General features: G+C 41.1%; 1 protein-coding gene across 1 annotated transcript in view; it reads right to left on the bottom strand.

The window, feature by feature from the left end:
- The window catches only part of CORIN (corin, serine peptidase), a 225691-nt gene that overhangs the window by 67453 nt on the left and 146127 nt on the right, over nucleotides 1-12111 (bottom strand). The window contains exons 9-10 of the mRNA XM_060148234.1: nucleotides 11257-11364; nucleotides 2626-2857 (exon numbers count right to left, since the gene is read on the bottom strand). Of these exons, the coding sequence (XP_060004217.1) occupies nucleotides 2626-2857; nucleotides 11257-11364 (340 nt within the window). The remainder of the gene's footprint in view (nucleotides 1-2625; nucleotides 2858-11256; nucleotides 11365-12111) is intronic.

Raw genomic sequence — 12111 nt, 5'->3', positions numbered from 1 at the left:
GGCATTATTACTTCAGCTTACACCAAACCCATCTGTGTTGAGCTCAAGTTGGTAAAAAATGAAGTTTGTTGGTCTTTGTTAAAGAAAAGACATACTAAGCATTGTACTAGGTGCTTTTATGTGTATTATCTCATTTGTACCAGAATATTTTAAAATTGAGGTATCAGCATGTCTCAAAGAAGATGGCTTTACTTCCTACGGGGAAAGAAAAAAACAGTTTGCCTCAATATATTACCAAGAAATTAGTTACGGATTTTTTTTTTAAGTAGACATAATGAAAGTAAGTTCCTAGGCAAATTTTTTATTTCCCTTTAAATACATTCTCATTTCTTAAAAGTTTCAAACGTTAAACCACTACGTTAATTTCAACAGGTAAGGAATGGTTAGCAATTGAATGGAGACGTTTCAGAAAAGGCTCTGTCTAGATTTAAGTCTGTCTAGATTTAAGTTAAGATAGAGCATAACTTGATGCTGGTTTAGCCTAGGAATTGGGGGCAAAGACAAAGCCATGGCATTCCCATATTAGGTTTGCAAAAATGGGAAGCTCAACGGTGTTTAATAACTCTCTGTTGGACTGAGAGTTTTGTTGCAGATTAATATAAAAATGTATATAACTCAATTGCTGCTATTTTAAATTAACCAAACGATACCTAATTTAGATGGAAGTCAGGTAGTGCCTGACTCTACCATTTTTTTTTCCCTATAAAATGGAAATACAATATGTGGCACTACAACTCCCTGGCACACCTGTTCTTATAATCTGTGCAGTGCTCAGCCATAGAGACAGCAGTCCTAAAAGGTTATTTTGAGGATGATAACTATACTAAAGTATTCAGCACATTTTAAGAGCTCAAGAATGTTAGATATTTTCCAATTCATAGCTTAAAAACTGAATTTTAAGATCAATAACCAAGCTTGGCAAAAGGAATTATGTGTTACCCCATGAGCATATCAGTATATTATTCTTGCCATAATCCAAAAATTTTTCTTACAAATATCATAATGTAAAACTCACTTTGATAGCCACTGGAAATGAAAGATGTATGTGTATGTGTAAACCTAAGAAACAAAACTCAAGTGTCTAGAAGTTCAACACTTTATTCAAAATGTTTATTCTAAACATTTATTCAAAAATGTTTATTGAATAGTATTTCAGGATCAGTCTTATCTTAGGCATTTTAGTATGAAACCTAAGTCCTAAAATTATCAATCATATGTGGATATAAGTTTGTTTCAGAGAACACTGCAATAGGGAAATTCTTATACACATATGAAAAGAAAGTCAAATACAAGAATTTGTTAAGTACTATTGAAAGTAATTATTCACTATCATCAACCTTGCTTAGGAAAAGCAGAATAAGATTTATAACTTGTTAACATAAAACTGGCAGACGTTTTATTAGTGACACTTTAAAAGGCATTTAATAGAAATGTTCAGAATTATGTTTGCACAGCCAACATTAAATTTTACTCTATTTGTATAATTTGTTTAGTTCCCCCAAATCATTTTTAAATTTTGCTTCCTGTCCCAACTCTATAGATGGCCCTACCTTGTCATCCATTTGATATTTGGCATATAATTTACTGTTTTCCCATCTGTCCACTGTATTGATATTCTTGCTTTTTCTTAAAGCTCTGAGTGACTTCTGATCCCAACATATGGTTTCCATAGTTACCACTCACATTTAGGCAGGCACATCTGTGTATTCACCCCTTGATGGAAACCAGCCCTGAGAAAAGCAGCCCTCACCTCTGTGACAGCCACCTTGTAGGTGCACATTCTCTGGCTATGACCCTGAACACACAGCATAGAAGAGGGACCAAACTGCCACAAAGCAGTTAGTTGCGCTCCTGTCCTAACATCAGAGCTTTGTTTATTCTGGGCTTACAATCAATGGGCACCACTTTACATTTATGTGCATTCATCTAATCTCACAACAACCCAACCCAACCACCACCGCTATCCTGATCTTACAGGTAAAGAAACTGAGGCTGGGAGACACTGAGGAACCTGTCTCAGGCTACAAGCAGCTACAGAAGAGCCAGGATTTGAATCAGGAGGTGGACACCAGAGTAATAATCTTAACCCGTAGGGCATCACTCATATCCTAAGTTCAAGCCACACTCTTGAAATACCGTCCTGTACTTCATCTAACCAGGTAAAAAAACAGCAATGTCCATCCCCCGTCCATCCTGTGAGTTTGGTGTGATGACTCCTTCAGCCCACTCTTTGTGTAATGTCTCCTAACTTTTGATGCTATCAGAAGGCAGCATTTAAAATACATCAACACTGCTAGAGAAACAGGCAGACACACCCCTACTGCTGACTCACCTTTTAAAAACCGCTTCCTGATCCAACAAAATGAAACACTTGTGATTTCATTTAAGTCCATGAATTATTATAAAAGGCAGTTCATATCTCTCTTGTTTGGTATTTTACTGATGAATTCTTACTCAGATATTAATTTTAGAATGCCTACTTCTTTACTTTTTAAATAGGTAATTTGTTAAATACAGGACTTGTTGGCAAAGTATGTACTTTGTCTAAACTCAAACGATGTCTTCATTCCCTTGGTTCTCCTTGAGGGAAAATGAGGATGCCTGGGGGAGACCCCAATGTATTACCTGCAAGGAGGGATACGCTGGCTTGTATTCTTGTCACACTTTGGTACCAAGATGGTGCAAGCAAAGAACATGAGGTATTTGTAACAGTTGGTTTGAACAAGTGCAGGGAAAAGAGAAGACTCCCAGCTGATGGATGCCTCCTTTTGAGTCCTGTGGCCGAGGTAGTTTGGATAATTTGTATGGTTGTAGGGCAAATTCATGCAGAGTTCCAACGTAATTGGTTCACACTGACCTAACAAAAAAACACACATACGATACATATTATATTTTTAAATTTCACATGGAAAACAATTTCTTAAAAACGTACAAAATTAAAGTCTAGGGTTTCCCTGGTGGCGCAGTGGTTGAGAGTCCGCCTGCCGATGCAGGGGACACGGGTTTGTGCCCCAGTCCGGGAAGATCCCACATGCCGCGGAGCGGCTGGGCCCGTGAGCCATGGCCACTGAGCCTGCGCGTCCGGAGCCTGTGCTCCGCAACGGGAGAGGCCACAGCAGTGAGAGGCCCGCGTACCGCAAAATAAATAAATAGATAGATAGATAGATAGATAAATAAATAATTTTAAAAAGTCTATCGTACCCTCTTTCTTGGAAGTAGCTAAGACTAGATGTAAGTAGTATATGAGATTGCCATCAAAAGGTAAATAGTGTGGTCAATGAAGTGTCTTGACAAACCAAGATTCATTTCTGTATATGGAGCTGCTAGCACACTGTCCAGAATGCATGTTTTAGAGTCTTTCTCATTTTTTTCCCTCGGCTCCACTTATCTGATTCCTTTTACTCACTTTAATTTGTCTTCTGATTTATCCATTACTTCTAAACTAGTGTATTCCCCGCCACCTTCATAGCCATTTAAAAAAATCAATGAATTTGGCTAAATAGGCAATTAGATGACTCTTTTCTATACGTTTTATTGTTGATCAGTGTATAAGGCTATACAATCTCAGGGCAAGAGGAGGCTGAGATCCATTAGCCATCCATTGCCAATGAGATAACCCCTAACCCTTTAGCTTGGCATCCAAGGCTATTTCACACTCCAAATCACAGCCTAACTTCCCAGCCTCGTCACCCATGACTACCTCGTCAGCAATATTTCCTGGGCGACACCAGACATTTTAAGAATTGCATGCGTCCTTTGTGGGTCCTGTTAGCTTTTATCCCCTTCTTTCCTTCACACACTTGTAATCACTCCTCAAATGCAATCATGGTTCTAGCTGCCAGGTACATAGGGCAACTGCTGATTGGAATCATCCTTCCCCATCCTCCCCTCTAAGCTAATTTCTCCTTGTTCTGCAGCACTCAGCACAAACCCCTCTTCCAGGAAGGCTTTCTGGCCAACCACTCTTCCCCTTCCACTCCTAGTAGGCGTCTCCGCTGAGCTCCAGAGCATCTCCAGGGTGTGCATGCCATGCACTCATTGCCCTCTGCTCTATTCTTTACTTACTTGCCTTCCCCATACGATTTGAGAGTTTTGTGAAATGAGACCTCATTTCTTTTTTTTAATTGAAGTACAGTTGATTTACAATGTTGTGTTAGTTTTTGGTGTACAGCAAAGTGATTCATAAACACACACACGTATATATATAAAATTAATTCTTTTTCAGATTCTTTTCCATTATAGTTTATTACAAGACATTGATATATAGTTCCCTGGAGAACTTATTTCTTGATCTCAAAGTCTGCACCAGGCATAGTGTGAGAATTAAGGAAGGAAAGGAGGGGGGAGGCATCAGAAACTATCCTAGGCACTTTAAAATGTAAAAATAATGCAAAATAGAGTCCCTGGCATTGAAGCACTCCAAGTCTCCAGAGGAAGAAAGACACATGCAGGTAGCTGCGGTATAACATGAACAGGCTAGGCTAGTGGGACTGAACAAAATGCTAGAGCCCGGAGAGACAGGGTGGATAGGAGCAGTTTGGGAAGCCTTCCCAGGATAAGCGGGGTTTGGGCAGGTTTGGTGGAATGCGGTGGAAAGGCTCTCTGTCCCCTCTCTGTCTGAGGTGGACGTGCTTCATTCCCAGAGGAGAGAGGAAATCAAGGGAGTGTCTTGGTAGAATCAGGTCAGGTCCACCAGAGATTTCATGCCTTATTAAGAGTAATTATTCAAATTAAATTTAATTATTTGACTAGGAAATGGTATGCAGGCAAACAGATTAGCAATAAGGACTGCAGTGAAATATTAAAACAGCTCTGGGACTATTTCGTAATGTAAAGAGTCTGAGGGCTTTGCAGAGATTATGCTGATAAGGAGCCTGATACTGGCCAGACTGAAAAATCTCACGGACCAAGTATGTAAGACTCTCAGTTTATTGAGGAAGAAGTAACACTCTAAAGCTGGCATAATCCTGAGGACGCCTACAGGGTGGAGAAAAGAAAAAGAGAGGAGGTATGGGGTTGGTTCAACTTCCCACTTCTTTGATTCGTGAAAGAGGAGAAACACTGAAATGTTTTGAGTTCAGATTATACACAAAAACTGCATATTCCTTATAACAGTGAAAACAATACAAAGACACATATAGGAAAAGCTCTTCATCTCCCCACCTCCCTCTCTCTTAACTTCCCTCAATGCCAAAAGATGGGTTTCCTCTTCAGCTTGCTTTTGTTGCTTGATTACCTGTCACGACCATCTTACAAATCGGTAGAGGCAGCTCACACTCTATATTTTTCTTAATTTCTTTAATATACTTAAAATTTTACAAAAATGGGATCATTCACACATATTTTGATGCAGTCTTTTTTTTCCTGTAGATGTCTTTTCTTTCTCTCTTCTTCCTCAACTATCTTATCAAGTTTTAACTTTTTATCAGTTTGTTTCCTTGAGATGATTAATAGGCATATCACATGCATAACTTTTCTCTCTTTTGATATGTGGGATGTATCGATTTTGATTTAGGATAAGATATAGGCTTTAAGTGTCTCAGAGTCAAGGGAGATGAAAGGATTAAGTTACGATCATATATTATTCTGAGATCTTTACTGAATGCGGTGAGGTTGTTTTGTTTCCTTCATAAAGGCGTTCTTCACAAAGTGCTAAGCAAGAGAAACTCTCAAGTATCTGGCAACCTCAAATTCTGTGATTTATGGTATCAATAAACTTTTATATCTTAAGCAGTAGACTCACTGACAAGCCTGACTGACATTAGCCACTAGAGGGCGATCACGTCACAAACATGTGAGGACGTTTAGCTGTTGCAGGGCTGTATAATTCAGTGTGAGCTTGAGGCAGTGCCTGGCATGGCATTCTGAGGACAGATGAGGTTTAATAAATATCTGTAGAAAAAAAGATCCTGATGGAGTCTCAATGATAGCCCACCTTTCAAAGTCTGAAACAATATTTGATAAATTCAACCTAAAGAAAGGACTGTTAACTAAACGATGTTACATCTTCATCATGATGCAATACCTGAAGCCAATGGAAATCATGTATTAGATTGATGGTCGTTTACATGAGAAAATGTCATTTCCAACATCCATTGGCATATATATCCGAGATTCATCTTTGCTTCAAAACTTTAAAGCTCTCTTTATTATTATTTAGTTTTTAGAATTTGAAGAGCTATTATAAGGTCAACACCCTTATACCTACTAGCCAGGTCAAGCAATTGAACTCTGCCAGACATCCCACGTACCCTTCCAGATCCCCTGTCTTATGTCGACCTTCTCCTTCCCCGACAAAGTAAATGCTGAGTTTCAGAGTCATCACTTCCTTGCTCTTTTTCATAGCTTTATTACATATGTGTGCACCACATCCTACACACTACAGTTTGGCTACCCATTTTTGAAAACCAAATTGAAGTCTCTTATACTATCTATGTGCCCCCTCCCCTCCATCTCTTTATTTTTCTTTAATGTTTAACTATTGAAGAATCCGGGGACTTGACCTGTAGAGTATGCCAGAGTTTGGATTTTGCTGATTGCACACTCGTGGGGAGGCTAAACATGTTCCCCTGTCCCCCTTGTCTCCTGAACACTGGCAGCTGAAGCCAGGGGGCTGATTAGGCTTCATCCCTTTGGCAAGACTAGGTGCTGCGGTGTTCTTTCATCAGAAGACACATCCGTCTGATTTCTTTTTGTGACTCCTACAGCTCTATGTCCATGCGCAGTGCCTTGCCCTGTTAATTCACCTGGTTACCAAATGGTAATATTCGAATTCAATCATTTATCTTCCACTTACTAGCTGGGAATGCTTTTAGAAAGAGGTTGTTCCTCTCATCTACTATTTGATTCTGAGAACTGAAGTCCTTAATCATTACAGCATATGGCTTTTTGACTACACCCCTATACTATCTGTTCCTTCCACCTAGAGATTGCAAGGAGAGGGCAGGAAACTGACAGACCACTGGGAAATTATTTGAAGAACAAAGCTGTTCATTTCTTCCTGGATATAACTTTTCAGTGGAGGGGGAATCATACTGCCATCTTCCCACTCATATATACGACTTTGGTTTTCCTTTTCTGTTCTTCAAATACACTCAGACAGTTTCCCTAGCGTCTCACTGTCTCATCAGCTTCCTCTTTCATCACAGGTGTTCTTGCCAGGTTCCCTCCATATATATTCAGCAAACATTTGAACACCCCCTCTTCTGAGTGTCACGCCCTGGGCTAGTCACTCGTCCCCATTCCTTCTCTGTTATTAAAAATACGTGTTGGAAGAAAAATGTACACAAGTAAACATGTAGAACTAAAGGTTGATGGAACACTATGGGAAACCTGGGAGGGTCCCTGAGGCATGACAGTCACACCAGCCTTCATACAGCCATGGCAATCGTGGGCGCAGGGAGGTGGGGAGAGACACATGCCCAGGAGCTGCTCTCTCCGCCAGGTTCCCCCAGATGTCTGGATTGCACTCTACAAGGTACAGGTGATGGATTAGTCCCTCCACACCAGACTGATGGGAAATAACATTCCTGATCCTACCCGCCAAGGCAAGGACATGTCCGTATTTTGCCTCCCAGCAGGGTGCAAACATGTTAAAGATTCTGGGCTGGAGTGGATGTGGTGATACTGTGATACTTTTAAACCTCTCCATACACAATATCATCTGAGATGTGCTCTTTAGGCTTTTTTTAATTGTAGGCACTTCTGCTAATCTGAGATAAACCATGGATCTTATCCACTGAAAAATACGAAAACCAGGGCTTCCCTGGTGGCGCAGTGGTTGAGAGTCCTCCTGCCGATGCAGGGGACACGGGTTCGTGCCCCGCTCCGGGAAGATCCCCCGTGCCGCGGAGCGGCTGGGCCTGTGAGCCATAGCCGCTGAGCCTGCGCGTCCGGAACCTGTGCTCCACAACGGGAGAGGCCACAACAGTGAGAGGCCCGCGTACCGCAAAAAAAAAAAAAAAAAAAAAAAGAAAAGAAAACCACGAAGACTTTTTTTCACACCCAATTGCAGGATGTCACTAATCCCAGCAGCCTCGTCAGGCCACAAAGCAATAATTCTCAACTTTTGCTGCACACTGGGGTCACCTGGGGAATTTTAAAAATACTGATGCCGGGGTCCCACCCAGTATATCTTCAGGGACCATTGGAATGTTATTATAATATTTTATGGGGTGGCAAGAACCATTATCTTTAAGGACTAGCCTCCCAGCAACTCCAGTGAGAGGCTGACTCCACCGGAAAGAATGTCCACGTTCTCCAAACTCCTATTTCCCACTGGCAGGGAGCCAGAGAAAGAGAGCGCTGCTCAGTCGTGCTCCAGGATCTAAGTAACAGTAGGCTCTGACAGTGTCCAAGATCTTCAACCAATTAATCACATTTTCAAGGGCACGAAGAGTTTTCTGAGAGATGATACTCGTCCATATTTACAGAGAACCAAGTAGACACACACCATCCTGAAGCTCTTTGAAAAATAAGGAATAACATCTTTACTCTCAGCTGGAAGTTAGGCATATACACTGCTTACGTGCCTAGCAGAGACAGCAGCTCCTGGGCATGGGTCTCTCCTCGCGCCCACGATCGCCATGGCTGTATGAAGCCGGGTATGACTGTCATGCCTCAGGGACACCCCCCCAAGTTTCCTACAGTACTCCATCAACCTTTAGTTCTAAATGTTCACTCATGTACTTTTTTCTCCAACACTTATTTTTAATAACACAGAAGGAATGGAGACCAAGGACAAGCCCAATGCCTGGTACTCGGAAGAGGGGGTGTTCCAATGTTTGCTGAATATATATGGAGAGAACGTGGCAAGAACATCTGTGATGAAAGAGGAAGCTGATGAGATGGTGAGACGCTAGGGAAATGGTTTGAGTGTATTTGAAGAACATAAAAAGAAAACCAGGGCTTCCCTGGTGGCGCAGTGGTTGAGAGTCCGCCTGCTGATGTAGGGGACATGAGTTCGTGCCCTGGTCCGGGAAGATCCCACATGCCGCGGAGCCTGTGCTCCGCAATGGGAGAGGCCACAACAGTGAGAGGCCCGCGTACCACAAAAAAAAAAGAAAAAAAAAAAAAGAAGAAAACCAAAGTTGTATATATGAATGGGAAGGTGCCATATGATCCCACTGTTGAAAAGTTAGCTCCAGGAAGGCTGGAATCATGTTTCCCTTCATTGCCATCAAAGTGCCCAGTGCCCATCCCAGTGCCTGGGACATCACAGACACTAGAAATACTGGTTGAATATACATGATAAATGGAGTATTTCCTGCCATATCAATAAACGAAGGATGTCACAGTCACCAATGATTGTAGCCCTCCAACGTGAGCTGATGAGCCCTGAGGAAACTCAGGGCTGAAAAGAATACCTGCCATCTAGCAGCCATCAGACTGCAGCCACCCCCTGCGGTGAGCCCTGAGGAAACTCAGGATGTGAAAACCCTGGATACTGGCCTGGAGAGCTGAGGTGCATATCCAAGGAATTACTTCAGGCAGTCAAGACTCTTGCATCTTCCCATACATAGAAAAGCGCTAAATTCCTTAACTTGAGATATCTGGTATTCTTTGATTAATAATAATCTTTTGACATTCCTGACTACCTGTTTTTTCAGAGTTATCTGAAATGCTGTCTCCCGGCCTGCAGTCCTCATTTTGCCCAATAAAACTTAACTCGCAACTCTCACGTTGTGCTTTTTTTTTAAGTCAACATACATACCAGCTGAGTTATCTAGTGCCCTTCCTACAAGTTCCTTTTTTTTTGGACCGGTGATAACTTATTTTTATTTTTAATCTTGAAATATTTCAAGTATAGAGAAAATAGGATAACATATACTTGGGTTACTCCCTGCCTAAATTTGACACAGGCTAACATTGCTCTCTCACCTTTTTTGAATCTAACAGTAAGTACCATTCCATGTCAGACAACCCCGAAAACTTTAATAAAATACATGTGTCTGAGACAATACTGCCACTGTCCAAAATGCTACAGCCCAAGTTCAAGTTGAAGTAAAAAAAATGATTCTGAAAGAGTTCCAGGGCAGACTGGGAGATAAGCAACGTCAAATCATATGTATATACATATATACACATACATAGACATATATTTAATCATTTTAGAGTGAATAAAATGGTAGTGTGTCTTAGTGGTCAGACTGATATCTATCTGCACTGTTCTCTCCTATGGGAAATAGAGGAGGGCTGGGTATTGTGCTTTCGGCCAAAAAGTTATTAAGTGCTTGTGAAATTAAACAAAAAATCTTGTTAGTCTGGGTTATTAATTGGCTGTGGCCCTCACACTCCTATCCAGCCCACTGTTTTCACCCCTTGATATCCCCTAAGGGGTACAGGCTACCTGCCACCCATAAGCTCTACATTGACCCAGAAAGGTCACAGAGTAGAATTAGGATCTGAAAACTTCAGCAAATCCAGGGACCCAAACCCTTCAGCCTTTCAACCTCCCGGCCTCCAGGGGCCTTCACTACTGGGATCTCTGCTAAGAAGTCATACCGTCTTGTCAACTGAAAGCTGACAGACCTGCTTCTAAATCTCAAGCCCAAGCTGACAGGGAAGCCAAAAATTAATTCTAAAAAGTGAAAGAAGTGAGTAGAATGTGAAAGCAGAGCCCAGAAGTAAGCAAGCCATTACTAGAAATCAGTCTTTGGGGGCTTTCCAATTCATCTAAAATTTCCTGAGAGAGTCTTCCTGCTACCCCTGCCCATTCAACCTTCCCCTAATCATTCCTCCTCCTGAAGCCAGCTTGGATACAGCCACCTGTCTACACCATTTGTAGCGAGGTCATTACAGGTCAGCAAAGTTCCTGGAAGGGCGAGAATACATTTTATAACAAGAACAGACCGCCAAAGTTTTATGTGGCTATTTAAATGAACTTCATATTTACTTCTTGGATAAAGTTTCCATTTTTGAAGCTGGGCTTTAAAAAGGAAGAAAGATAGCATTTTCCTGCAGATGCAGCCAAGAAAATAATATATAGGAGCTGACGCTGAGTGGAAAGTCACGGCAATGACATTAAGCAATGGATTTATAGCCCATTCATGATGACACATTTGTTTATGATTTAAGTTAATTAAGACCATTTTGCTTCTTTTCTGCTACCACATGCAACCTTTAAAAAAAAGAGAGATATATATACATATTTTGGAGGGATTCCACACTTGAGCATTTTAATGTCAATGCAAAAGGATAAAACTGAATACATAGCCTGACGCGGTGATTGAATTTGTCAGCAGCAACTGTACTTACTACAATTATTCAGACTGTTGCTGGGATCACAAAGAGAGCTACCACCACATGAATCAAGGCAGGAACTGTAGAGGCATCTTTGATCTCCTTCTTGACACGGAGTCTGACCTACAGGCGGGGTGAAAGCACATTTACTTTCATCAGCAACTATAAATTCCACGCACTAGGATCTGAAGGATCCAGAACCAAGGAGGGACACAACTCTAATTTCCTTCCAACTTCTCCAAAAATTTTGAACACATGTTGAGATTCCGTAGGAATAAAGAAGTAAGAGGCAACCCATCCTTCAAAAATCATCTGTTGCTGCTTTTAATGGAAAAGAGAGCATCTTACATTTACATGGGTGCATGGAGTTGATGACAAAATAAAATTCAAGTGATTTGAGGGAAGGGCCAATATTTTTAAGACTCATTTGATCCCAACGCTAGTCTTTCCTCTACGGAAAATGCTTTCCTTAATAATAAATAAGGCATCAACATCAATCCAATAAGGATACTTTATCATGGCATAAGTCTTAAGCGGCTGTTATCCATATTTTCTGTGTCCTTGGAAAGTAGCACTGGCCTAGCTGCAATGATCTGAGAATTGGGTTTCTTATTTCCAAATGGATGACAACAGTAACATCAACCTAATGGCTTTTCCTTAAGGTATGTGGAGAGGAAACTGCTTTTCCCATTGATTTCCTGGTCATTTGTAGATTAAATGGATAAGGTAATAAATTACTGCCTGTTCTCTTTCTAGCTCGCCCCCGTTATAGTCAATTACTCAGACACGTCATGTGGAACCCAGAAAATCTTGCAAGGTAGTTTTAAATATAAATAACAGTATGGGTATACATACAACCATTCTTATCTG

The sequence above is a fragment of the Lagenorhynchus albirostris genome, chromosome 4 (assembly GCF_949774975.1).
Source record: "Lagenorhynchus albirostris chromosome 4, mLagAlb1.1, whole genome shotgun sequence".
Taxonomy (NCBI): Eukaryota; Metazoa; Chordata; class Mammalia; order Artiodactyla; family Delphinidae; genus Lagenorhynchus; species Lagenorhynchus albirostris.
Note: the sequence above shows the minus strand (reverse complement) of the source record. Positions and strands in the feature narration are given on the sequence as shown.